Source organism: Cucumis melo, chromosome 4 (genome assembly GCF_025177605.1).
Source record: "Cucumis melo cultivar AY chromosome 4, USDA_Cmelo_AY_1.0, whole genome shotgun sequence".
NCBI classification, from domain to species: Eukaryota; Viridiplantae; Streptophyta; class Magnoliopsida; order Cucurbitales; family Cucurbitaceae; genus Cucumis; species Cucumis melo.
The window spans coordinates 13,255,402-13,282,883 of record NC_066860.1 but is presented as its reverse complement, the minus strand read 5'-3'; the positions used below and the strand labels follow the sequence as shown (position 1 = coordinate 13,282,883).

General features: G+C 31.8%; 2 protein-coding genes across 3 annotated transcripts; one reads left to right on the top strand and one right to left on the bottom strand.

Annotated features, from left to right (window-relative positions):
• Positions 1–6,645: 6,645 nt before the first annotated feature.
• LOC103489846 (uncharacterized) lies at positions 6,646–8,831 on the top strand. The gene is made up of 3 exons (XM_008449163.3): positions 6,646–6,999; positions 7,191–7,279; positions 7,397–8,831. Exons 1-3 carry the CDS (start codon positions 6,907–6,909, stop codon positions 8,499–8,501), a joined length of 1,287 nt encoding a protein of 428 aa, XP_008447385.2. The 5' UTR covers positions 6,646–6,906; the 3' UTR covers positions 8,502–8,831.
• Positions 8,832–9,362: 531 nt separating this feature from the next.
• On the bottom strand, positions 9,363–14,188 carry LOC103489845 (protein PHOSPHATE STARVATION RESPONSE 1). 2 transcript variants are annotated; one of them, XM_017044948.2, is made up of 9 exons: positions 13,767–13,917; positions 12,947–13,144; positions 12,377–12,859; positions 12,084–12,288; positions 11,919–11,995; positions 11,650–11,689; positions 11,363–11,420; positions 10,720–10,789; positions 9,363–10,036 (listed from the first exon to the last, which is right to left on the bottom strand). In XM_017044948.2, the coding sequence occupies exons 2-9, from the start codon at positions 13,043–13,045 to the stop codon at positions 9,707–9,709; spliced, it is 1,362 nt and encodes a 453-aa protein (XP_016900437.2). In that variant the 5' UTR covers positions 13,046–13,144; positions 13,767–13,917; the 3' UTR covers positions 9,363–9,706. The 2 variants fall into 2 exon arrangements, with proteins under 2 accessions (XP_016900437.2, XP_008447384.2); XM_008449162.3 differs by having other exon boundaries at positions 12,377–13,144; positions 13,767–14,188.
• Between the last annotated feature and the right edge of the window lie 13,294 nt (positions 14,189–27,482).

The window sequence follows — 27,482 nt, the reverse complement described above, 5'->3', positions numbered from 1 at the left end:
GAATTTCAGAAAAATTAATGTGGATTCATACTCATGAGGTGAGAATTAGTCAAGATGGACAAAATGGTAAAAAAATCAAAATATTGACTTTCGACTTGAAAAAATCCAAGTTTGACTTTGACTTGAATGGTGAAATGACCATATTGCCATTAGACTAAAGTTAGTGGGAAAATCCAACATTTTGTAGATTATTAGGTGTTAGACTTAATAAACTAATTGCATGTAATTAGCTTATTTAAAGATCATTTTTCAATTATTTGAAGACTTGATTTTTTGGAAAATTTTATAATTTACAAATTTATATCAAATTCTTATTTTTGTCTCGATCTTAGCCCTAAAATTCTTCCTCCAAATTCCATATCTCTCTTAATTCCTTCACCTAGTCAGGTCCTACAACTCGATTCTAAGTTCAGAGAATAGCGAGTCAACACTAATGGTGGTTTATGGTTCGAGTTCGTAAGGAGTTTTTAAAGAACAAGAAGTTACGAAGGTATGATTTTCTCCAACCATAATTTCGTTTAATTAGGGTAGTTTTGGCATGTTAATATACTAAAATGTTTAGTAGCATTTAGAATAAAAAATCGATATTAGTGAATTAGTAAAGATTTAGGGAGAGAATGTCTTTCAATATTTAAAAAAATAAGGAAAAAAAATAAAAATTCTATTAATTTTTTAAAAAATTGGATCATACTCATTTACCAATAATTGTGTTGCATAAATTTATCATAATCTCAAATTATAATATTTTTAGAGAGCTAAATGTGTAATTGTATTAAAAAATACACGTGCGAATGCACATGGTAATATACTAGTATTATCTAAAAGTCTGAATTAACTATAGTAAATATTATTTCAAGACCTTCGTTTGCTACAATATTTACTATTTGTGACAATTTTTACTATTTTACATTCATAATTTTTTACTCTTTGCTACAATTTTTACTATTTCATTCTCAAAAGAAAATAGTTTACACTTTCAACACATGTCATTATAATCTAAATTAAAAGAATCTATCCCTCGAATACAAACTATTGTAATCCGACTATAAAAACACACTTTTTCCTTCTTTTTCATCGTTTGTACCACTGATAACTCTACTGAGATGAAGAAGGAAGAGTTAAGAGAGAAAAATGACTCCACCATTATTTAAACGGAGGGTACAACAATGGACATATTCTTAAATTCCAAATTAATTTCTTTGCTTGAAATTCAAATGTGAAATGTGAAGATATCTTCCATTCATTAATGTAAAATAAACACCCTTTTTTTCCTACCATGTACACAATCAATCTACATGAATCACGTTAATTTATCAGTCTCAAGTACAATTCAATTTATTAGGGTATAACTATAAATTTGTATTTATATGTTCAACTCCATCTCATTTATTCAATATCTTCGTATCCACCTTTTTCTTCCTCTTGTTTTAGAGTACAATAATATGTGAATATGAGTAATTGACTTATAATAATCTATATTATATATAATATAATATATAAAAGGATGGAGGTAGAGAAATTCTTTAGTCCAATTTTACCATTTTATTATAACTTTTTTTTGTCTTGTTTTAGTGTCAATTTTATCATTCACATAGTTTTAATGTTTATGTTCATTTTCACATTCAATAATATATAAGTTACATTTTTTTAACTTTCCATCTCCTTATTATAACTTTCTTGGAACTTTTAAATTTTCTCTCCAATTAATTATGTTATTTAAATTTATTAAAATTCATCCACATTCTTCTCTATCATTTAATCTTCTATCTCCAAACTATTCACATTTTCTTATCTCATGTTAATTTTTTTTTTTTTTATCTTTTTCAAACTTTCAAATTATTCATTTTCAAATCTTTGGGTATAAATATCTCATTTTTTTATATTTTCACTATGTTCACAAGTCACAACAAAATATTAAGGATGAGAAATAAAAGCAAACCAAATTATGCTTTTTTTTATTCTCTTTCGATTATTTTTATTTTGTCTATTTCTTTTATATGGAAGTATACTTGTGTATATTCCTTCATTTATAAGTTCTTTTTAGTACACAACGAAAGTTGGGAAACTTAAACCATCAACTGTGGTTGGCATGTAGATATGTCTAAGCTCTTTATGTTTAAATTATGTAATATTGAGAATCTTTTCACTGTAACAATTAGAATCTTGCTCATGTTTTTTCTTCATTTAATTTTTTTATTAAAACTATTATAAATTTTGAGATAGTATATTATGATATTTATAAATTTATTATTTATTTTTCACTCGTTACGATATGAATATAAAAAGAATATGAATAAGCAAATATTGAAATGATTGTTCTAATTCTATAGAATAAAATTAAAATTAAAATTTTTTCGTACGTGATTTTGAATGCAATCATTATTGTTCATCAGTTATATACTAAAAATTGGGCTTTTTCGTCTATAATCATCCTCGGCTAAATTCACTTTTTAACTTTGAGTTATGATCTATACTCTATAATTCAACTTTATAATTTGCATTAAACTCCAACCACTTCCATTTGCATTTTATCTAATAGAATGTCATTCTAAAGGTTTTATACTAAAAGATATTAGAAAAATATACCTAAAAAAATAAAAGTTAATCTAAATCTACTACTTGTTTACTTCTTTATATTTGTGGAACTGAAAAAAAAAAAGAATAAAATACATACATTAACTCTTTTATATTTCAAATTTCAACTAACAGTATGGACAATCTTATTTTACTTTTTCCTTTTATATTTTCTTCCATATTTTATAATTTTTTTAATTAATTTTTTTATTTGTAGAATAATTATGCTACATTTAATTTAATTTTAATTTTGATTTTTAAAGTTATCTAATTTTTAGATTTATATCTTATTTTAATTTTCAATATGTATATTAATTTAGATTCGTGGGCTAGGAGTGTGTGTGGACGAGGACGAGTATCGTAAGAAAAGATAGGAGTAGAGTAGGCTATAATAATCAACTTATTGTTTGGAGCAATGTTTAGTTTTAGTTGGATTAGGACTTAAAATAGCTCACATGTTTTTACTATATTCTTAACCACTATATATACACACACACACATATGGGTGTTTTTTTCATTAAAAAAGAACAATTTAGTAAAATATTTACATTATACATAACATTTTAAAAACCCAACAACAAGCACATGCCCAAATATGTATAATTGCAAGAACGTCATTTCTTTAAAAGGAAAAAATCAGTGATTATTATCCAAACTATATATCTATTTCTGTATATTTGAGATAGACAGAGATAGTGGTCTATCATTTTCTTATCCAAAACTATCACAATTGTATATCAAGTTTTTTAAAGTTCGTACTTTCCATTATATGCTTGCAGATAGATGAAGAAGGAAGGGTCCTTTTGGATTGACTTAAGAAAAAATTATTTGTGAAGGAACTCATTTTTATTTAAGCTTTTTTTTTTGTGAAAATGATTTAAAATACACTTAAAAACTATGTTGAGAGGTTTCCGAACACTCTAATTTTTTTCAAAATAACTTATTTTTTGAATTAAACATTATAAAATGTAATCCAAACACACTAGAAAATGATTTGGAAACAATTGAGACTACAAATTTAGAAACACTCAAAACACAATTGTCAGATTGAGGTTTGAATCTTTTTCAAACTATATATCTATCACTATCTATTTAGGATAGATAATGGTCTATCTTTGTCTAAGATAGACGGTTATAGTCTTCTATTTATATCTATCTATAACATACAAAGATAATGATCTATAATTGCCTATCTAAGATAAAAAATGGTAGTCGTCATTTATTAATTTCTTATCCTAAACTACTATACAAGTTTTAAAAATGCTTACTTTCCATTATATGCTTATAGACAGTATAAGTTGAAGTTCGAGAAGATGAAATAGCTGGAATAGAAGAAGAACAAGAAAAAGAAGAAAAAGAAGTTGAAATGCAAGAAGATAGAAGTTTACACTGTCTATTTGAGATAGAAAGCAATAGAACTCTTGTCATTGTCTACTCAAGATAGACAAAGTAGACAACGATAAAATTCACAAATGGCAACCTAACTAGGAAAACAATAATAGTCTATAGGAGTATATAGTTGAAATAAATAGTGATAAAATACAATTTAAGAGAGATAGATAGAGAACAAAATAAATCAAAAAAATTTCGCTCATAAACTGTATAGCCAATCCATTTGTATATACATGTGTTATAATGCAAAAAGAATGATTACATCTTTTGACTAATTGTTCCAACTTTGCAAGTCCTACTATTGTGACCTTTTCAATTACAATTAGAACATCTGAATGAGCTTTTAAAGTCACCTAATGATGGAGTTTTTTGTTTTTTTAGGTCTTTCAGCTTTATGTTTGAAAATAGGAGGTAATGTTTCATGACATCTTCAACCGCCGGATGCAACCTATTGTCCATGAAGAATATGAAGAAGGAGAAGTGTCACCCATAAAGATAAAGAAGGATACCTCCATAATTTATGAAGATACAATTGTGAGCTTTAATGAGCCTTTTTATTGTTATACAAATCGCAGTATATATATATATATATATAAGTATATTTATTTATGCCGTGTAGAATTTCATAATTTAGTTTAATAACCTTTTCCAATTTGTTTGGTCAATTTAACTAACTTAAAGACATAATATTATCTTTTTAAACGTACAAATTACAATGCTGAAAAAAACTCAAAAGCCAAATAAAAATAAAAATTTAAAACTTTATGTTCTTTTTTCCACAAATATAATTTGATAAAAAAAATTATAACTTTCTAATAATTGAATTCAAGATTAAAATATTAATTTATTTTAATTTGAAGTTGGCATACTATGATATACCAGTGAACCAGGATTTTATATTCAAATTAGTAATAAAAGTCAATAAAATTTTATTATATATACACACACACTACCTAGATATAAATATAGGTAATATTAAATTTACTGAAGAAACAACGTAATTAACAAAATTTAATAAACATCTCAACTTCTACAAAAGAGGTTATTTTATAAATTTTTAAAATACACGTGCATCTCATATAGCAATAAACTAGTTTGTACAAAATTGATGGAAGGTATACACTTTGAGCTATGTTTTCCAAAATGATATTTCGTATACCTAAATATATGTATGACAAAACATAATAGTACAAAGAAATAAAAGATAACTAGTATTCATTTTACTGACTGTTATGGTTTGTACTATAATAATCTGTACTCAAAATGCATAATATAATGACTCAAACTATGATACTATGTCCCTCAAACACATACTATTATAACACACAGTTTATCAACCTACGGACTATAATAACCACATAGTATAATAACTCACTTTGTGCCTCAAATACCTCCTTAATATTTACAAGTTACAACAAAATAGATGAAAAATCCAATTAAAATGTTGAACAAGTAGAAAGATAGAATTGCTTTCTAACTTTGAAATTGATATTGGAGACCAAACATTTCACCAATGCACCTATTTTAGATGTTGATATATTCGTTGTATTAAAAAATTTCTACTTAATTTTGAAATGTTTATAAAAAATAAAAGATAATATTGTAACTTTTGAAACAACGAAGATGTTTTTTTATATATGAGTAGCTAGTTCAAGTATGGTTTTTTTCCCTAAAATTACAATAAGTTAATTGCATGATATATATTTGGTAATAAACTTTCAAAAAGGTCTAAAATGTGAATTAAATTTATGCTAATGTTCTATCGAACTTTCAATTTTATATGTATGAAACAAAGTTTTTTTCAAATATAGTAAAATAAACTAAAATATTTATAAAATATAGTAAAATTGTGTATTCTATCAATAATAGACACTGATAAGCTTCTATTACTGTGTATTGATATTACTGATATAAGCATTTTAGTGTCTATCAATGTTTATTATTGATAAAATATAAAATTTTGCTACATTTTTGCAAATATTTTATAAAATTTGATATTTTTGACAATTCTCCTAAGAGAATTTTGAATTTTACTATAATATTTATGATGATTTTTTTAATGAAAGAATAAATTTGTAAAGAGTATAATGTTAAGGATTAAAGAAGTTTATAATTTAACTTAAAAGTGTTTGCTTTGATTGAGTAAGCCATTAATTTTGAAACTATTTTAGATTAGTAATGTATTATATTAGCTTTAACGACATTCTTAGGGGGCATGGGGACCCACAGGTCCACAGAATCAAACGGCCGGAATTCGATCATCAAACCGCATTTCCCTCTCATGACATATCTCCCCTTCAATTTCTCTATTCTCGTTAATGTCGACATTGATATTCTATGCTTTGATTATTTTAAGTTTAAATATTTGTAAAAAAGAAAAGAAAAAGGACAATTATTTAATGTTGAGATTAGTAATATTTTTATTATCACACAATTGTTTTTTTAAAAAATAAAATTTACAAAAATGTAAAAATAGTAATTTAATATATTTTGTGTCACCTCACTTCCATTTTCAATTACTATATATATATATATATATATATATATTTGGATTTACAGGTTGTAATCACGATATAGTTCTGAACCCTAACAGTCACTTGATGATTCCATTTCTCGTTTCCCCATTAAACCCTTCAATTTCAAAACTAAATAAATAAATAAAAAAAAAAGCAACAAATTTTCATGACCGTTTCACTCTGCCCCACCCACCTTCCCTTCCTTCTCTTTCCATACTCCAAAATTCAAAGGATGCACTCGCAAACCCCACTCTCTTCCTCTCTCATCTTCATCGGATTCTCCCTCTCAAACGGGTTTGTCTAATTATGAAAACCCATTAACACAAGAGTTGCCCTTCCTGACTTATCAGAGAGCATTGCTCTCTCTCAGTCGGACATTAACGAAGAAGAACATCATTTTCTTCCCTTTTTGTTTTTCTTTTCAATGGGTTGTTTCATTGCTTGTTTTCGCTCTTCCACTGATGTTAACAAGCGTAGGAAGCAGAGGCGGCGCAAGGTTTTGCCACGAGAACAAACTGTAAGTTATCTTCTACTTTTCCTTTCCTTCATGTTTTTTATTCTTATAATCTCATTTCATCTGTATTCTAGCTTTTATTTCCATGATTCCCATTGTATCAACTTCTTTGGTTTCTCCTAGTTTAGTCAAATAGAGCTCTAGCAAGTGAAACCTCATTTGAGGTTGAGACTGATGTTTGACCTTTACTGTAGGCTAATGCTGTCTCCCAGCTTGTTCAGGTCTCACCATCTACTGTAGACACTGCTTCTGATAGATCCATTAGTCCGATTCTAAAAGCTCGGTGAGCATCAAACAAGAAACTAACCCCCTCCCTCCTCCCCGTCTCCCTGTTTTCTTTGAGCACTGGTTTTCTTTTTAGTGTTTGGTAAGTTCTTAAGTTTTTGGGTTTTGTGTGTAGGGATAGGCGTGAGGAACAACTAAATGTGAGTACTAGAAAAAGAGTAACATTTGATTCCAACGTAAAGACATATGAACTTGAAGATGTTGAAGCCGAAGCCGAAGCCGGAGCTGAAGGTGATGCTTTCCTCGGAAAAGATGGTAACAAGGAGGAGAAGGACTTGGCTGAAATACCCCAATCCCAGTGCAAATCATACTCTGGAGAGGGGTCTACTGTTTCCAGCATTTCGTCTTACCCTCCCAATCATAGGTACCAGAATTGTAGAGATAGTGATGATGAAGATGAATTGGATTATGCTGATAGTGATCTTGATCATGATCATGTTGACACTGATGTTGATGATGATGATGATGATGTTGAGGATGAAGAGTATGACAATGATTTTGATGATGAAGATGAATTAATAGAATCAAGTGATAAAAATTCCTCTGATCAAGTGTTTGCTGATGAGGTTGATAGCTGTTTGTCAGTATGTGGGTGTCCTGAAAAGACTGAACCTCAGATCGGGGTGAGACGGACCACTCGAGATAGGAATGCCTGTATTCATTCTGTGTTGAAGCCTGTGGAAAATATCTCACAGTGGAAGGCAGTTAAAGTCAAGGATAAACATCCGTCGAATCCTCCTTCTTGTAAAGAGAATTTGGCCTTAAATGGAGGTGCTAGGAGTTCTTTGACAGAGCCAAGTTTCAAAAAATCATCTTTTGGTTATAAGTCCAAAAGTTGCCAACCTAAGAGCTCAGATCAAGACATAGCTGTTGATGCCAGCCTTTCAAATTGGTTGAGTTCATCAGAATTTACACCTCCTAGCAAGATTAGTACAGGCATTTCAGTTCTTCCAACACCAGAGTCACAAGGATCAAACTCACCTAAAAGTGAAGAAGATAGGCCAATTTTGGGGGCCTTAACTATGGAGGAACTCAAACAGTTTTCAACTACAACTTCTCCAAGAAGATCGCCAAATAGAAGTGCCAATGACATACCAATCATTGGGACGGTTGGCACATATTGGAGCCACTCTGATTCTGTTGAGGATTCTGGACTAGCGTCTTCTTTCAAAAGAGTGCCAAATACCAGTAGCAACTTTAGAGGAATGCGTGTGAAATAAGAGTGATAATAACCTCCAAGTTCTGATTGATTTTGTGGAAGAACAAAACCAGTTTGTTACGGGTGATAGTGCCACAGATCAGATAAACAAGGTTCGAGTTTAGGGGTGATAATGCCATAGATGATGATAAATCGACGTTCGAGTTTGAAGAAACGTATGAATACGGGCTTTTACCAACTTACACAACACTATTGTATGATAGATATGTTTGTGAGATACATGTGAAGTGTTTGTTGTATTGGTGTGTGTGCATTACATTCATTTACTTCATTGTTTTGTGAATTTGAATTGATATCTATAATCCTCATTTGTTTGATTGGACTTGATTCATTCGTTTGTTTGTCATAATATACATAGTTTTTTTTTCCTTACATACATTCCTTTCCTACTGGTTTGGATTGATGAAATGTTTTGAATGATTTGATGTGCCAAACTCTTCAATTACCTGTGATGATAAAATAAAGGTGTCCCCTGGAGTTAAGGTCTAGAGATGTTTCGATAGATCAAAGTTTGTTTTGTTATCTGCTTTTTAAGAGTGTCATCAAAATCTCCCTCAAGTTTAGGAAACTAAAAAAGGAATAACTTCTTAATTTTTTTTGAAACTTACCTAAAACTCCGGTGATTAGTTAGAAAAGATCAAATTCGTTTAAAAAAAGAGTTTGTGAAAAAAACATGTGCGATTCTATTAAATGGAAACCAAATGACCACAGAACGGACATTGAAAATTACAATTTTGTTTCATCAAAGTATTAGTGTTTTTGTAAGTACAAAATTAAAATTGAAATATTTTTAAGCATTTTGATTTTTTTTTTCTCATTTCAAGACATAGGTTCAAAACATAGAAACACTTAACAAAAATCATTCCTAAAGATATCTTCTCGAAGAAGAGACTTTATAAAATTACACAAATGGTGATAGAAAATTCTTACTGAACAACCTTAACAGTTGCGGACAGAAAGCAACTGAAAGCTAAAGTTGCAACTGAGTGTACAATTTCAATGTACAAGAGAATGATGTTACCAAAACTTGGCTAGTGTCTTTGCTTGCTTATAAACTAGAATGTGAGATCATATATATCTAATGCCTATGTGATTCTCAAAGCCAAAACCAAGGACTACCCTTTCCCGCAAGCTAACACTGGCATTTGAAAATTCAGTACTCTTTAAACAATTCAAAAGACAGAAAATACAGAAACCATAGCCTACTCATTCTGTCCTTTGGCGCTTGGATAGCTGGAAGCTAGCTTCAGAAACATCAGACTTCGGATTCTCTGGGGCATCCTTTTGGGGATCTATGAACTTCTCAACTACTTCATCAGTAGCCTTTCCAGCAATCGAGTCAGCTTCAGATGGACCGGTGTGAACTGTGCGATTTTCCACCTGGGAAGTTTCCAGCACTGAATCTGAGAATGGAGAATCCTCCAATGTGGACGTGGATGGTTTGTTCAGTTTATTGCTCGACTTGCATTGTTTTTCAAACATCATTTGAAGGTACTTCCCTTGTTCTTCTATTCTTAACTGTAGATTTCGTTGGATCTGTCAAACAGTGAACAGGATCATTAATTACCAAACGGAGGGATATGGTACATGAGGGTCCAAATGTTGGAATTGACACATTCATTAGAACTTAAGGATAAACGCATTCATGTCCACATGATTATCGAACCACTCATGCCCACATCACACACTAGCTTTCAGCATTCATCAAGCAGTGTCACGGGGCGGAAGCGCGGTATTGTGCATATTTCGGGGGTCTGACACACAGATTGGTTCCATAATGCTTCTATTATGTGTTATCCACATTATTACTAGACCATAAAAAACATATACCAATCTTTCATAATTTATGAAGCCAGAAGTATTCCATGATTGCCTAAGCAACTTATCATAAAGGACAGGATTCAGGGAGCAATTTCACCTATCTAAATAAAATCATCTCTATATAATTTGCGGGATACTTTCTTACGTAGCTTAAAGTTTCATGACCTCCCTAGTTCCTAACTGCAGAGACTACCACATAATTCCACCACATTAAGCGGCCTAAGACCAATGGTTATTAACATCATCAATGAAAAGTCATAACAAACTTATGACTTTTTGTGGCTGAATACAACGTAGTTTGACAGAATTATTATTATGCCAATCCTCGGGTCAGACTTTCATGGAGAGGATTTAACTCAATTGGTTGACAGAATTGTTTCAAAGGAATATATACATACCTCGAGTTGTTCATGTAACCTTTTCTGAACTTCCATCTGTAGACGTAGGGCTTCTGTAATATCAATACTCCTGTTATGTAAATCCAGTTTGATGTCAGGAAACAACACTTTATATTTGGGAAATTTTGGTTGTTTGCAAGAAGACCACACGGAAGGCCAAAGGTTGGGTTAATTTTCAAAACAATGTTCTGAAAAATAATTTCAAACCAAATGTACCCTAAGAGTATTCCCATGTGAACTACTGCAAAGCCACTAGTTTAAGAAATATATTAAGCAGCTTATTCAATCATCATTCAATATCACCCAACAAAACAGAATCAGCTATACTTCATCCTAAACGGTTTAATCCCCTAGAAGTAGAAATACCCATATGCTCTCAGATTAGTCTTTTGTGAATGGTTGAGAAAAACAAAGAATTGAATAAACAAGTGCAACTAAATGTGCCCAGAAATCTCAGCCGTCTAAACGAGTCCAACAAAATATGCCAATAGAAATCTCAACCATGTTGAACAAACCAGTCCAACTAAGAATGCCTAGAAATCTCAAACAGAAAATGCAACCAGCCTTTAAGCCATACATGAAAAAATCAAACAACGCACACTGCAGTTTTCCAGAAAAAGAAAAAGAAAAAGATTAACGATACGTTTTGAGATCGAGAGATGAAATATCCTCAAGCGGGGTAGTGCTTTTATCCATTGATCCTGCAGATAAAATGAAAATTAATGCAATTTTCACTCCAAATGTCAAACATAATCAAATAATATGAGCCATCATGATCTCACTAGTGTACTTATTACAGGGGAAAAAACTTGCATGCATAACAAATTTGAATTTTGACACTTTTCTGCCTCAGCAGAACTTTATAGAGAAAAGCGATATGTAGGGGACACCAAGAATTACACAAGTTAGATATCATAAGTATTTTGATACCTTTTGATGATTCTGGTTGGTATCTAGCCGTTCTATATTTCTGCAAGCAAGAAACAATGTAGTCGATTGCATAAATATCAAATATAAGTTTATAACAACACTTGTACATGCATATTTGTTTATTACCCAAAAAATGTTTGAACATATGCACTCAGTGCAGGGGTGGGCTCATGCATCTGCAACTGTCTTAGAGTAGACTACTAATGAATGTCTGAATTCCTTTTACTTTTTAAATTTACAATTCCAAGTTCACGTACAAGTAAATATACCTGCAAGTGGCTCTTCACATGATAGATAGTCAAACCCTCCACTTGCATAAGCTTCAGAACACCCTTCGGCGTTGCTCCTGACAGATGAAAATAGTAAATCCATTAGATATAATAATCATTTTCAAAGTCAGGATGTGAAAGAGGTAGGGTTAAGGTAATACGCACTTTCACTACCACCAAGTTTGTTTACAGCTTCTACAAATGCATCATGAAGTTCTGGTGTCCATCGCATTCGCGGCTTGGAGGGAGCTCCATTCGAAGAGGTTGTGGTGGCAATCATAGGAATTTCCCCAGAGGAAGGAAGCTGGTTTTGAACTTGAACTTGCTGCACCGGCATTTTTATTGATGGTTTAGATGCTTGGTGCTCCATCTGAGGAATAAATATGACCAAAACATTCGTAAGACTAAGCCAGTTAAATGGACATAAAAAATACATAGTATTGTGTAGGCACTCCAACCTTTGGTTCCAAATCTGCAACATTGGCATCCACTAGAAGGTCACTCCAGTTAGAAGTCAATGAATCATCAGTCATTAATCTATCCGTCCATTCTTGCCAATCATTTTCTTTACTAAAATCATCTGAGACCAAAAGAGAACTGCAACTATTGTTTTCTACACGACTATTGCCAACAGGGTTACTTTCAGGAACTTCCAGAAAACCTGGCAGTGCATCTGAACACCACGAATTGGCATTTTCAGAATTAGGATGGTTTGTTGATGAAAGAATTTCTGAATGAGAATGCAACATTGCACCATTGGCTGATGACTCAGGAATGAATGGTGAATCAGATTGGTTTTCATACAACGAAACAGACGAGTAATGGAGATCTGTTGAAAACCCTGGAGAAGATGAAAATATATGGCCAACCACTCCACTGCTTGAGTGGACATGATTAGAATGAACAAGTGGCCCTGATACCAGCTCTCGTTCCATTGAAACCTGTTGAGAATCTGGCAACTTAGGATACACCTCCTCCGAAGAAGTAGGCAGCAATACTCTTAATGATTTAGATATTTCTTTATTTACCCCTGCACTATTATGCTGCCTTGCATTTGAACTCGGAATCGATAAGGCAGGACTTGCCTCAATTTTCATCCTCGAATCAAAGTAAGGAACATATTTCATCTATTTGGGGCAATAATTTAAGTTCCACATGGCAATCCATCATATTGTAGCACATAACTGACCCCTTAATTTACGTCAGCTTATCTCTAAGCCCAATATCTAGAAATGGAAAGAGGGAAAGAAAAAACATCAATCTTGACATCTATATAAGGAAGACATAAATATAAATAAATTGAGAGAAACAAAATTAATGAACCAAAGCATATACATGCCATCTAGAAAGGGTTTGCACTGTGCTAGATATACAAAACCCATCAATCACCAAAGTTCAAATGATTAGATTTGGAGCTAATTTCCAGAAACCTAACAATTTGATTACGAACAGAAGCAAAAACAACCTTTTCCCCAAATGAATTCAATAAAACCCAAATTCTGAGCTTCTTACCATCAGATGACATCAAGTCAAAGCTCTTCCAATTATAATAATTGAAAAACAAAATTTCTACCTCTTCAACTTCAGCATAACACACACACCAGCCAAATTAACTAGAATTTCAAAGGAAACATGTAAAATATCAAAACCTGTAGACAAATTACTGAAAGAAACGATAAAGTAGCTGAAAAAACTGACTTGAAAAACACATTGTAAAAAGTTATTAACAAAAAATAAATGAAATAAGAACATACAAAAGGTTGAATCCCAAAACAACTAACAATCACAAGAAAATGGAAATTAAATTATACATCTAACAAACGAAATGAATAACAAGTAAATTCTTACCCAAATTCCAAACAGAAAGCCTCTAGAAACGAGAAGAAGAAACAAAAAAGAAGAAGAAACAAAAAAGAAGAAGAAGAAAAAAAAAAAGGAACCCTTTGAAGAAAATGACTCTGGGAATAGAATCTGAAAACCCACAAAATGATTCGGCGGTGAGAAATAGGAAGATGGTCACAGGGAAGGGGGGGGGGGGGGTGATATAAATATGTCACCGGCACAGCGGATGAGGTGACGGCCGTGATGGTTCCGCTTTGTCGTCATTGCACTTCGAAAATGTACGGAGCTAATTTATCGCACGCGCTTATGTTAGGGCGTGATTATAATGGAATAATATGTCCAATTGTTTGTAGAGTGAAGGAGTATGATTGGGTGGGAGAGAAAAGAATAATAGGGTGCGAGTGGGATTGTTTTAATGTTGTCATTTTTCTGCTGTTTGTCATAGTGGCCAATACGCCTCATTTCAAATAATAATAATACTAATTTTATAATAAATAAATAAACTAATTAAATGTTTTATCTTTTTAGGTTTTTTGCCCAATGTGCATACAACTTTCGATTTGATAATCCCTCATTTTAAATTTTAGGTATTATAACTTTTAGGGAGCATTTGGGGGAAGTGTTGGGTTATGGAGTTAGGGTTATGTAATCTAACCCTCGTTTGGGTAGTTTTAGCCCCTTAACCCTTCCTCAACCTTTCTTCGACACTTCTTAACCCTTCTTTAACTTTTCTTCAATCATTATTCAACCCTTCTTACCCCTTCTTCAACTTTTCTTTAACTCTTCTTTAACTCTTCCTTAATCCATTTTTTTCTCATTTATAATTTTTATATTCATGAATTTTTTTAATTTTAATCTTTTTATTTTAAAATCATAGCTTATTTTTAAGTTATGAATTTGGTATAATTACATTATTAAAATTTTAATTTCTTGTGAAATTAAAATTCTCAACCTCAATGTATTTTGTTAATTAGCTTAAATATCTAAGGAATGTCAATTCAATAAAAAAAATGGTAACATTTTAACAAATTACCATAAATTTATTACAACAATTAAAAAATTATAAGAACTATTTGATTAAATTAACAATTAGTGGTAATTTCAACAATCCTATTATTTAGAGGCAGTTTGTTTATATTTTTCATAATGTTATTTTGCTTATTAAATTAAGCTTGGTTAAATTAACATAACAAATATTTTGTTATAGAGGCAGTAGGATCATGAATTTTTTACCCAATAATTGTTGCAGAATGACTGAAATAAATATTTTGAAAGTATATAAGTCACCGTTAAAAAAATAAAAATTAAATTTAATATTTTAAAAATAAACTAAAATAAATTGAAAAGAAACCTAAAACTAGATTTATTGTAATTTTCACTAGAAAACAAAACTATAGTTGGTAAAAGCGTTGATTGTTATTTTTCGTTTCCAATATTTCTTATTTCCAATTGTTATTTGCACTTATTTACATGTTTACGGGTTGCGTGCGTGTCATATTCATAAAAATCAATTTATTGAAACGTAACGTATACTTACAAAATGTTGAAAATGAACATTGTAGTTAAATAAATTAAGACAAATTGTTTTATGAAAATTAGGACGTTTTGGTAAATTATATATACGAAATTCGTGTATTGGATTTAGAATATGAATTTTAAAAACAAAAAAAATTATTCGCACGTAACGATTACTTGAAAAAGGTTAAAAATGAACGTTGTATTTAAAGACATTAAGACAAATTGTTCTATGAAAACTATGACAATTTGGTAAGTTAATATATGAAATTTGTGTATTGGATTTGAATTCAGCCTTGCACTCCCGCGAAAGTCAACCCTTCTACCAAACATATCTTATCACAACATTATCATAACACTTCCTTCATAACCCTTCCCTCAAACACATCTTATCATAACACTTCCTCCATAACTCTTCCCCCAAACACATCTTATCATAATCATAGGTTTATCATAACACTAGGTTTATCATAACCCTAACCCTCCATAACCCAACCTTTTCCCCAAATGGCCCCTTATACTTTAAAGAAAATCTCTCATGTTTTTGTATGGATGGTCCTTCGCCAGGATATAATTTATAACATTTTACTTACATCATAATCTACTATCCCATTTTGTTAACTTTATGGCATTAGAGATGGTCATGTGTATTGCCAAATATAAGGAAACACAACAAAAGAATGACTATGTAAGCAATGACAGTCTTTATCGCAATATTCATTTTTCTCAACAAAAAATTAACTAACTATGAGCAAAAAGGAAAAAAAAATCAACATAGGGTGGCCTCATCACATTATGATGATGCACATTGTTGATGCCAAATTTTGATCAAGAAAAACACATATGATCTCCATAAGACAATAAATGTGAATTTGTATTTCAAGGAAAGAGAAAGAGTTGCAAAACAAAGAAAAATGACTTCGATGTCTAAGTTAGCAAATGAATTATCGTATCGAAGTCAAATCAAAACTTCTCAGTTACCTTTTTACATGCTTGGGTGTCCCTTTTATAGAGTTTCCTCGTCCCTATTTAGCCTTGACTTTGGAATAGGCCTACCTTGGTATTGTACCATTTAGAATCTTTGAGCTTATGCTTAGCTCGAGTTAACCCGAGCTAGTTTACGGTTACTCTGTTTGGGCTTAACCTCTGTTGGGTAGAGCCTTGATTGGAAAGCGCTCTTCTAGGCCTTTATCTTGCCCTATCCATTGAGGCTTGGCTTCGACCAGTGAGAGCCCAAGCGTGATGATACAGACCGAGTTCAGTTCTTTTGCTTGCTGATTTGTTTCCAAATTTTCCATTTTGCCATTTGATCTAGATTATCCCACAACATTAACCCTTACTTCAAAGTTTTGTTGTATGGGTACCAATACTTCTAGAAAACAAACTTGGAAGTAATACTGTAGATTGCTTCTCTTTTGATCTTTATCTTATTTTATGACACATTTAACTACCTTAGCTTGGCTTGGTAATAACAAACTCGACCCTCCAAGATTACCCTAGAATCTATGGCCCACCTAGAATATCCAATTGAAACCTTTTTCCTATGGAAGAAGGTACAAAATGGTTCTTAGCTTGCCATCCACCACAATTAAGCAACATTAAACTACAAATTTACATCATACTCATCATTTTTTCTAAGAAGCATGAGTGTACAATTTTGGCTTTTGTTGTCTCGTGGGATTTAACTCTTAGAGACAAGCCCCATTGAGAATATCAACCAAATTGTCATTGTATTTGGTTGGTTCCTTATTTTTCTTCCTTTTACACTTACGTAAAGTTAGTCTGTCCATCTTTTCTTTTTGGTAAACTTCGACACCCTTTTTCCTTTGTCTACTGTTTTTGTTGCTTCAACTGAAAATTTATATCTTCGCGCTTCTTGCTCCCCTTTTAAACTTTTTTTGTATTAATCATTCTCAACGATGTTTTTGACTAACATTTTAAATTAGTATAAATAGGGTTGTAGTTTCCACATTTAAAGACAACTTAAATTTGAATGAAAATTTCTCACAGAGTGTTTCTCTTAAGCTTTATACTTTCCTTTGTATTCTTGTGTTAGAATGCATGCTTAGGACTTTTAATCTAGTTTGATCAATTAGATTGTCGAGAGTTAGAAATCTTGAAGTTAGGAACAAATTCTCATTTTTCTTGATTTTTGATTAATCTTTCCAAGCCAAATCTGTTTACCTATCTTGGGTGTTTTAACTAATTGGTTAGTCGGGGTTATTCTTACTACTGTTGTGGGGGTTCACTAGGATAAAGGGAGTTTTCAAACGTAATTGAGGTAGTTCTGTTTATCAAGTGCTTCACTGACTAGGACAAGATGTCGGAAAAAGCCTTATACGACTTCTAGTTAAAGCATCGGCAATAGGCATCCATGGCCGTGTGTTTTGTGCGTTGGGAAAACTTTCCTTTTCTATATATATTTATGTAATTTATTATTATTTAATTCTTTAGCTATTGATATCAAATTTGATTCAAATTCAGTCAAATTCTAAAAACAATTAATGTAAAATTAATAAAAAAATATTAAAATACCAAATTAAATTTATATTAAAATTAATTCAAATATTAAAAAAGTACACTTTTGTAGGTTCAGTTCAGAAGTTACATGAATAATAAAACCTAAAAACTAAAAACTAAAAACATCTTTCTTGAACAATTGTATTAAAAAGCATACGTGCAAGGTGTGGTTGACCAGATCTTCCAAGTAGAATAAGCAGCTTCATGTAAGTTCCTTCTATTGGTTCATGAAATGGTTGTTTGCGAAGCATTTCAAACACCTAAAGGTTGAATTAAGCAGCCACAATTGTTATAGGTAAAACAACAACAAAAAAAATTCATACACACTCTTAAAACCATCAATTCGTTCCTTCAAATTAACGCACATAAAGATGAATCTTCATGTTTCAAATTCAACTTTAAAGAGTATGTAATGAATCTCCATGAAATCCCCAAATATGCATTTTTTCTCTTGATCCATAAATGAAAAAAAATGCTAATTCCATCGCATATTACAAAAGTATACAAACCCAAGATCGATTTTATCTTAAATAAATTAAATCATTGAATATAAACCAAGAACAAGTAACAAAAAGTTGGGAGTCCAGAACAAACATAAAACAACCCAAAACGAAAAATAAAATTAAGGAAAAAGAAACCGACCTCAAGAGCTTCAAGCCACTCACCTATCGCTAAGTATATTCTAGCAATGAGATGAACAAAATCTATTATGCAACAAATTTCAAACAACGAGTATCGTCATGTATATATTGGCAACGAGATGACAAAATCAATTTCCACACCTTATGCACGTAGGCTCCCAGCAAAATCATAAACTGTGCAGAAATGTCGGCGTGAGGTAGTGCTTTTTGGTCCAATGATTGCCTTCATATTTTCTTCGACACAACTCGTAATAATGTTCAACTTCCCTCTTTGCACATTTTTAACAACATTTCAAATTTGAATTCAATCCTAAAACCTACAACTAATTCAAACTATAAATACTAAAACTAACTATTGAAATCTAAAACCTAAAACTAATTTGAAATCTAAATACTAAAACTAATAAACTAAATCACTTATTGGAATGAATAGCGTCGACGATGACGAACATCGAATAGGGATGACGACGATTATTACAGCGCGTCGAAGAAGATATGAGGTGGCGATTCTCTCTTTCTCGGTCTTTCTCTCAACTCTCTCACCTTTTCCTTTTTAGTTCTGTGAATTGCAGAACTGGAAATGAGTTTTTATAGGGAACTCTGACACACAACGAAGACGTCGAGAGACACCACCTATTCTCGACGTCATAAGTAAAGTATCGGGAATAGATTGTACCTATACCGACGTTTTACTTGTGACATCGAAAGAGGAGTTCAGAATAGGGTTAACCTCTCTCGACGTTTCTTGCATGGTGTCAGGGAAAGTTGTATATAAACCCATGGGAAAGAGTGTAAGAAGCCTTATTGAAGACGCATATTGATCAATGGTGAAGATGGTGAACCGTCACCAATGTTTAATTAAGACAATTGTTGGTTATCGATCTTTATGACAATTGGTCATTGAGGATCATGGCTATTGGTCATTGACCATCATGACAAGAGGAACAACATCAATAATTTACAATAACGATTGATCGCTATCGATCATGATGTTCACCTGATGATAGAAACGTCCAAAGTTGTAGGTCACTAATGATCAAAATGATTAGTCACCGACGATCGATAATCGACAATCAAGATGATCCAAAGGCCATAATCAATATGATTTGGTGTCAATAGTTAAGATGATCGATCGTCGTGATCGTTGATCGGTCATGATGGTTGATCGTCAAGTTGGCTAACGTTTGTTGTAAACAGTCATCAATGATCAATGGTAAGATGTTGAAGTGAAAATTTTTCTAAAACATATGACATTCAATCAAAATAAAATATATTCCAAGTCCATGAGTTTGGTTTCTTAATCTCAAGAATTTTATTCCAATGATCCAAACATGGGTTTGACTTTAAATGCCAAACCCCCTAATTCAAAACCAATGGGTCAAACACCCCCTTAGGAATAGACACAACAACTTCAATATTTTAGCCTATATCTCAACCACCTTCAGAATCAAAGTAAATACAAACACTATGAGCTAACAAAATCCATAAACATTTATCGAAGCCCTCAGGATTTCTTCTTTTCACAACAACATCCTTCTTCTTACCTTCTCCAACGGCTTTTTCCTTAGCCGTATAATCCCAAATATACCTACAAAAATCACATATCATAAATACAAACACACGAGAATCCAAATCCATAAACATTTACCAGAGCTATCTTTTACTCTGAAACTATTACAAGAAAAATGACATATTATGATAGTTGTATACATCCCAAATTGAAAGGAGAAAAGAAAAAACTGTCATAAAATGTCAAAATTCACGTTTTTGGCAAGAAAAAAATGATGTTTTCGGATTGCACTTATCCATGACAATTATTCTATGTCATAAAAGGTAAATTCATTAAATAATTTATTAAAATAAAATTTATTCAAATTTATTTAAAATATCTTTTAATAAAACTCGTTAAACCCTCATGCAAAAGAACTTGACGCAAAAGAAACCTCACGCGTCGACCTCGTCTACACCTCATGTTGCTGTTTGTCCTCCCACCATCAAATTGTTGAACTCCATCCTCAACCTCGTTTGCAAATGCCGTTGACCATCTCTAAACGTTGTCTGTCACCGACAATTGTCACCCACCTTTGTCCTTGAAACTCCTTGCCCGTCGGTGACGACATTTTTTCAAGTTATTCTTCATTTTTCCTAAGAAATCTATCTTTTTCTAAGATCTAATTATACATTATTGTACTTTTCATACTTGGATTTGGAAAATCGTTGTTGTTTTGGAGAGAATGGTAGTTCTGGACATTTTTTATGGAGAGCATTATTTGTAGAATGTAGTATTGGACTGGTATAGATTTTTCATTTGGTTGTATACATATAAACATGCTGCCTATTAGGTCCTAAAAATCTTTGCTATTGAAATATAAATGAAAAGGTTGGAGAAGAAAACATGAAACATTTTTTGCTACACCGGTAGATAAAGAAATCTATAGATTTTATGAAGAAGAAGATATGAGGAAAAAAGGGGAAAAAAGAAAGAAAGAAAGAAAGATTTGGATTAGAATGAAAGGATGAATATTGGGGATTTAGGTGGGGGGGGGGGGGGGAGAAGAATTGTGGGTAAAGAGAGTATGGGTATGGGTATTGGTATTTGGGTGTTCGATGGTTGTCCTTTAGTGTGACGATGTTTTCTACAATTTTGAGAAGTATTATCGTTGTGTCCAAGGGGAACTTTAAGAAAAAGTTGATTGAAAAGGATTTCCCATTACTCTTTAAGAAAAGTATTTTCAAGCCTTAGGGAGAAGTTTAAGTTCTCACGTGAAGGTAGTTCACAATGAAAAAAATTAAAAGAAAGGTATCTCTAAATGAGAAGGAGTCTTGTGTACTTAAGGAAGTTTAAGTGCAAAAGCAAAATGTGTATTTGGCAGGTCCATTGTCTTTCTTTTCTGTTCCTTCTTTCTTCAACTTTTACAAATAATATTATGATGTTCATCATGTTCTTCAGTCCCTCTCTCCAGGCCATCTCAAACATTTTCTTTTTTTTATTCCCCCTCTTTTAGAAGAATTATATTTCTAACTAACTATCAATTTCAGACTAGTTTAATATTACACATATATATAGAGGATAAAGTTACAGTTGAAAAAAGGTTAAGAAATTCCCATGATTTGAATAAAAAAATATCATTGTAAATGGTGGAAATGGAAGTCATTGTTTCGTTTTTGAAAAGGAAAATTTCTTGGGAAAAGCTAAAAGGCTTATGTTAGTGGATAAAAAATATGTGGATTTTATAAAGAAGAAGATATGAAAAAGAAAAAAAAGGATTAAAGAGTCTGTGATACATACTTATTTCGTGGATTATATTTTTGCTCTATGCCACTACTTTAAGTAGGTAACAGTTCGATATTTTTTTGTAGGTCGTTTAATATATCGGAGAAGAAAAACTAAAATTTGAGGATCGTGAAGGTATATGAATATCTTCGCTAGGATAGTTGTAAATTAATTATTATTTTTAACATACATATGAACTTTAATTGTATATTTATATTAGAATGAAATGAAACTAATCTTCACAGTTTTTACATTTTTATGTATATGGTTGTATGAAAGTTGTGGAACTAAAAATGAGCATATAAGCGGGATTATAATTAAACAGAAAATTGTCTCAAAAACCTTTTTCTATTGCTTTTGGAATGTCAGAAAATTTATTCACATAAAAATTTCATTTTATCTTCAGATTTTTCTTAGTAAGAATCTTAATTGACACTAAAATCAACCTAGCTAACATTGAAAGACAAATCAACTAAACACCTTTTAAATATCTTTTTGGGACCTTATACATAGTTACGAACTTTGGTGTTTGCATCCAACTAAGAGAAAAGGAAAATTATAGCAATATGTAATTGTAGAGAAGGTGTACCAATTTGTTTACCTATTGATCCATATGAACCCAAGTACTTTATCTTCTGCATGTTTGTCTAGTTTTTAGTGGTTTCTACATGAAATCTATGTATCATAGGATGTAGTTACTGATTGATTTTCTTCAGTTGCCATCCAACTCTTTTGTAACCAAGTTCGTTTAGAGGGCAATTTTAAAATATTCAAGTTTTCTACAACTACACAATGGACAAATCATGGATGATGGAAAATAGGATGTTTAGAGAATATGATTTAGGAGTCGAAAGATTTATTCAATTTGTTTTGTGTCATGCCAAAGGTTTTAATTCAATAAGATGTCCATGTTTGAAATGCGAGAATCATTTACTTAAGGATGTCTCAATAGTTCGGTATCATTTGTATGCCAATGAAATTGATCAAAGTTACAAGGTATGGTTCTGGCATGGTGAATATTTGAACTCAGAGAATATTATGAGTAGAATGGAAAATATAGTGGATGAAAACTATGAACACGATGATTTATTTAATACAGTGAATATGGTTCAATCTGCTCATGACCAATCTTCTAATACATCCCGACCTTTGATACTATGTTTGATGACTCACAGAAACCCTTATATCCAGGATGTAAGAAATTCACGAAGTTGTTTGTCCTTGTGAGATTATACAACTTAAAGGTTAGGTATAGCTAGAGTAACACTAGCTTCTCTGAATTGTTGTCCATAATAAGTGATCTCCTACCTGAAAACAATGTAATACCAAGTTCCTTATACGAATCAAAGAAAACACTAAGTGCCTTAGGACTAAGTTACTAAAAAATTGATGCATGTCCTAATGATTGTTGTTTGTATAGAAAAGAGTATGCAAACATGAAAAAATGTGGTTTGTCAAGGTGGAAGATCACCAAAAACTCAACAAGTGAAAAAAATGAAGTGGCTGCCAAGCAGATATAGTGTTTTCCAATAGTTCCAAGATTTGTAAGAATGTTTAAGAGCTTTGAGAATGTTAAGAACTTGCGTTGACATGCGATCGATAGAAAAGTCGATGGTATTATGAGACACTTTGGCTGAGAGTCCATCTTGAAGGTTGATAAATCACATGTGGCCAACCTTTGGGTTAGAAACAAGAAATCTTCGTTTGGGTTTGTCCATTGATGGAATTAATCCATTTGGAGATTTGTGGATGAACTATAGTTGTTGGCCAGTTATTACTATAATATATAACCTTCTACCATGGTTCTGTATGAGAAGGAAGTATTTGATGTTGACAATGTTAATATATGGTCTAAAGCAACCGGGATATGATATCAATACCTACCTAGCACCTTTAATTGATGACCTAAAAATTTTATGGGAAGATGGAGTTCGGTGTTTGATGCATATAAAGAAGAATATTTCACTTTGTGGGCTGTCTTATTGTGGACTATTAGTGATTTTCCTGCATATGGTAATTTATATGGTTATAGTGTCAAAGGATATAAGGCTTGTCCAATATGTGGAGAGGAGACTACTTTAATTAGACTACAACATGGAAAACAAATGCATACATGGGACTAGAAAATATTTGTCAAGACATTATTCATACAGAGAAAAAAATTGATGGTAAACAAGAGCATGAAAATCCTCCACAACCCTTGTCAGGGGAGGTCGTCTACTTGAAACTCAAAGACATGATATTTTCATGTAGGAAGAAGTGTGGCAAGACATTGAATAACGAAGGAGACAATGACTATTGGAAAAGAAGATCAGACTTTTTTGAACTACCATATTGGAAGAACTTGCATGTACGACATTGTCTAGATGTAATGCATATTGAAAAGAACGTGTGCATGAATATAGTAGGAACATTGTTTGATATATCGAGAAAAAAGTAAAGATGGAATGAACACTAGGCTTGATGTAGTTGAAGTGAATATTAGACCAGAATTGACACCAATATTTACAGGTAATAGAACTTGCAGACTTACAACATGATATACACTGTCAAGAGAAGAGAAGTATCAGTTTTGTAAGACTTTATCTGAAATTAAAGTTCTAGAAGGGCTTTCCATCAAATATTAGAAGTCTTGTCTCTTTGGATGACCTAAAATTTACTTGCCTTAAATCATAGGACTGTAACGTTTTAATGCAACAACTACTTCGATTTGCACTACACTCAGTCCTACTGAAGAATGTGAGACACTATTAGTAGACTGTGTTTTTTCTTCAATGCGATTTGCACTAAAACTTTATTGGTATTAGAGTTTGATGCATTGCAAGAAGATATAGTTATGACTTTATGTACTCTTGAGAAGTATTTTTCACCCTCGTTTTTTACAATTATGGTTCATCTTGTTGTTCACCTTGTGAGAGAAGTAAAGCTTTGTGGTCTTGTATATTTGCAGTAGATGTACCCATTTGAGTGATACATGAAAGTGTTGAAAAGTTATGTTCGTAATAGAACTCGACTTGAAGGATTCATTGCTGAAGTATAAATATGTAAGGAGGCTATTGAATTCTGTTTGGAGTTTCTTGCTGGATTAGATCTTATTAGACTTCGAGGAGTGGGGAAGTATGTGACGAAGAAAAAGTACTTCCATACTCCAACACAAACAAAAACGAATCAGAAAGACAACGACAAGCCACTTTCTGAAGAATGTGATCCATTGGCCCAAAGAGTTAAAGAAGAGGCAGAACTATTAAAACACAAAGAGTGATGGAGACTTAGGAGAATTAAAAGAAGAATGGGGTATGAGTTCAAAAGGAACATCATCGATTGAAGAGGTTGAAGAGAATGAGTTTGAAGATCTATCCACTTATTCAGAATACAAAAAGTCGTAGAGGATATGGCTGAAGTGAATGAAGAACATAATGTTTACTTTTTACGATCTTTTAATCTCTAAAGTTACATTTTCTATCTGTATGCTGTCTTTACCATCAACTTTATTTCCTAAAGGTGAACATATGCAAGGAAGATGAGGAACTAGTAGGAGTGAGTTTAAAGAAAATATTATGTTTAACATTGAATCGAAAGTTTAACATGTTTCAGTAATTAATGTACGTATATGTATACATAATTAACAAAGACTTCTAAATAGGTTGGAACCCCTTGTTTGTTGGCATTCAAAATGATAGATAATATTGTTAGATGTGGGACTGTATTTGATGTGAAATTAGATGGTGACAATATTAAGGTGTCAGTAAATGTTTTCCTCGATGGTGATTGTGCAATTCGCATACCATGAAAGAAAGGGATCAAAACTTGTCATAGGAAGTAAGTTCACACATATTATGGCCATGCGATTTTGTAATCACTGACAATGTGAAGGTAATGCATATTTTTGTGAACGATATTCATGTCACACTTTATACTAACCCTAATTGTAACCTTTGTTATAGAATGAGTCTGGAAAATTGACCAAGGATATAGCCAAAATATCAACTACACCAATTTAAAGTGCTTCAGTAGCCCTATGATGTTTGCTACGATAAATTGGATGTATGAGGTCACCAATCTGAATCATCGTGCCAATTAAGGTATTTGGTGTGCGAAGAAATTGTTGTATAATGATTAAGTCGTCGCGAGATTTCTGTTCTATGTGCCCAATATCTACTGCTTGTCTTAATGCATACATGATGTAAGATATGTTATTACAGAAATATTGTTCAATAATTACGATTAAATTTTCACAATTTTCATTTTCTTTTCATTGCAATTGTAGGCATTAATATAAATTTATTGATAAAGGAAAAACTTTGAGTCTGTACAAGTTCTTGGATGCTGGATCCATCTCATTTTTAAGTTATAAAGAATCACGTGCACAACTGTTGAATGCTAGATTACTCTGAGCAGATTACAATCAACTTGTACTATTTCCTTATAGTTTCGGGTATGTGGATGACCTAAAATAGAGGATTCAAATTATGATTGAACTAGTCTAATATGCATTCCTATTTTTTCACACATATATTTAGCAATCGCTAGAGTTTGGTGGTCATAAATCGCACGAAGGGTGCTGCCTTTTGGATCGATCCTTTGAAAAATCGTATCAACCAAGATATATTTGAAGTAGTTGAAATGTATGTGATGCAAACTTATTTCTTTTTGTGTGCCACTACTTTAAGTAGGTAACATTCCGATATTATTTTGTAGGTCGTTCAACATTTTGAAGAAGAAAAAACCAAGTGGAAGGTCGTGAAGGTATGTGATTATCTTCGTTAGGGTAGTTGTAAATTAGATATTATTTCTAACATACATACAATTTTTGTATGTGTATCTACAGTGTTCTGAGCAATCAGAAGTAGTTGAATGCGGTTATTATGTCATGTGATTTATGCGTGACATAATTTTGTCAAAGAGTACTTCGATCATAGAAGTGGTAAACATAACACTTTTATGACTATCATCATGTAATTTATTTAGAATGAAATTCATTTAAAACTAGTTCATTATTTTCAAAACTCTTAATGCAAAGTTGTGGATTTTCTTTGACATTTGTTGTATGCTATTATAGTTCAAAACTCTCTATTGTAGTTTATAACGAATTGATAGTGTTGATTTAAAGTGTGTAACTTATGTGTTTTTATTAAGTCTTGCACGAGTCTGATCTACTATAGTGTTGAAGCTACCAAGTAAGTCATTTACAAAAACACAACAATTATAAGTGTCTTTTTACAACAAGTTATTATTATATGTTTAATGTTACTCTTATGAGTTTTTTTTTTATATTAGTTTATATGACTTCCAAGTTATACTTAGGTGGTCGGAGGGGGGGGGGGGGGGAGGATATATTGAGATATATTAAGAAAATACTTATTGTGACAGTTTTCTCAATCTGTTTTAAAACCCAAAACTAATAATTGCTTGAAGTAGATTCGATTTCTCTTCTCTTTTAAGTAGGGTTGGAATTGGTTCCTTGTGTTGGCATTACAACAGATAAAACCTTTTTATATTCTTATATTGATGTGTAGAGTTTTACTCTAAAATGAGCTTTTGCTTTCGTGCTAGATTTTGCAAGAATCCATTGAAGCAGTGAAGCCATAATGGAGCAATTGATTGATTTATAAGACTGTTTGTAGGGTTGGTAGAAATTTTTTTGTTGCAATTTACTTATTTTAAGCTTGTTCGTAGCAAAAGCCGATTATGTTTAGTCTTTCATTGTAAGCTCTTTATGAAAAATGGTTATTAGTTAATCTTTTTGTACAAATATTATAAAGTGTATGACCA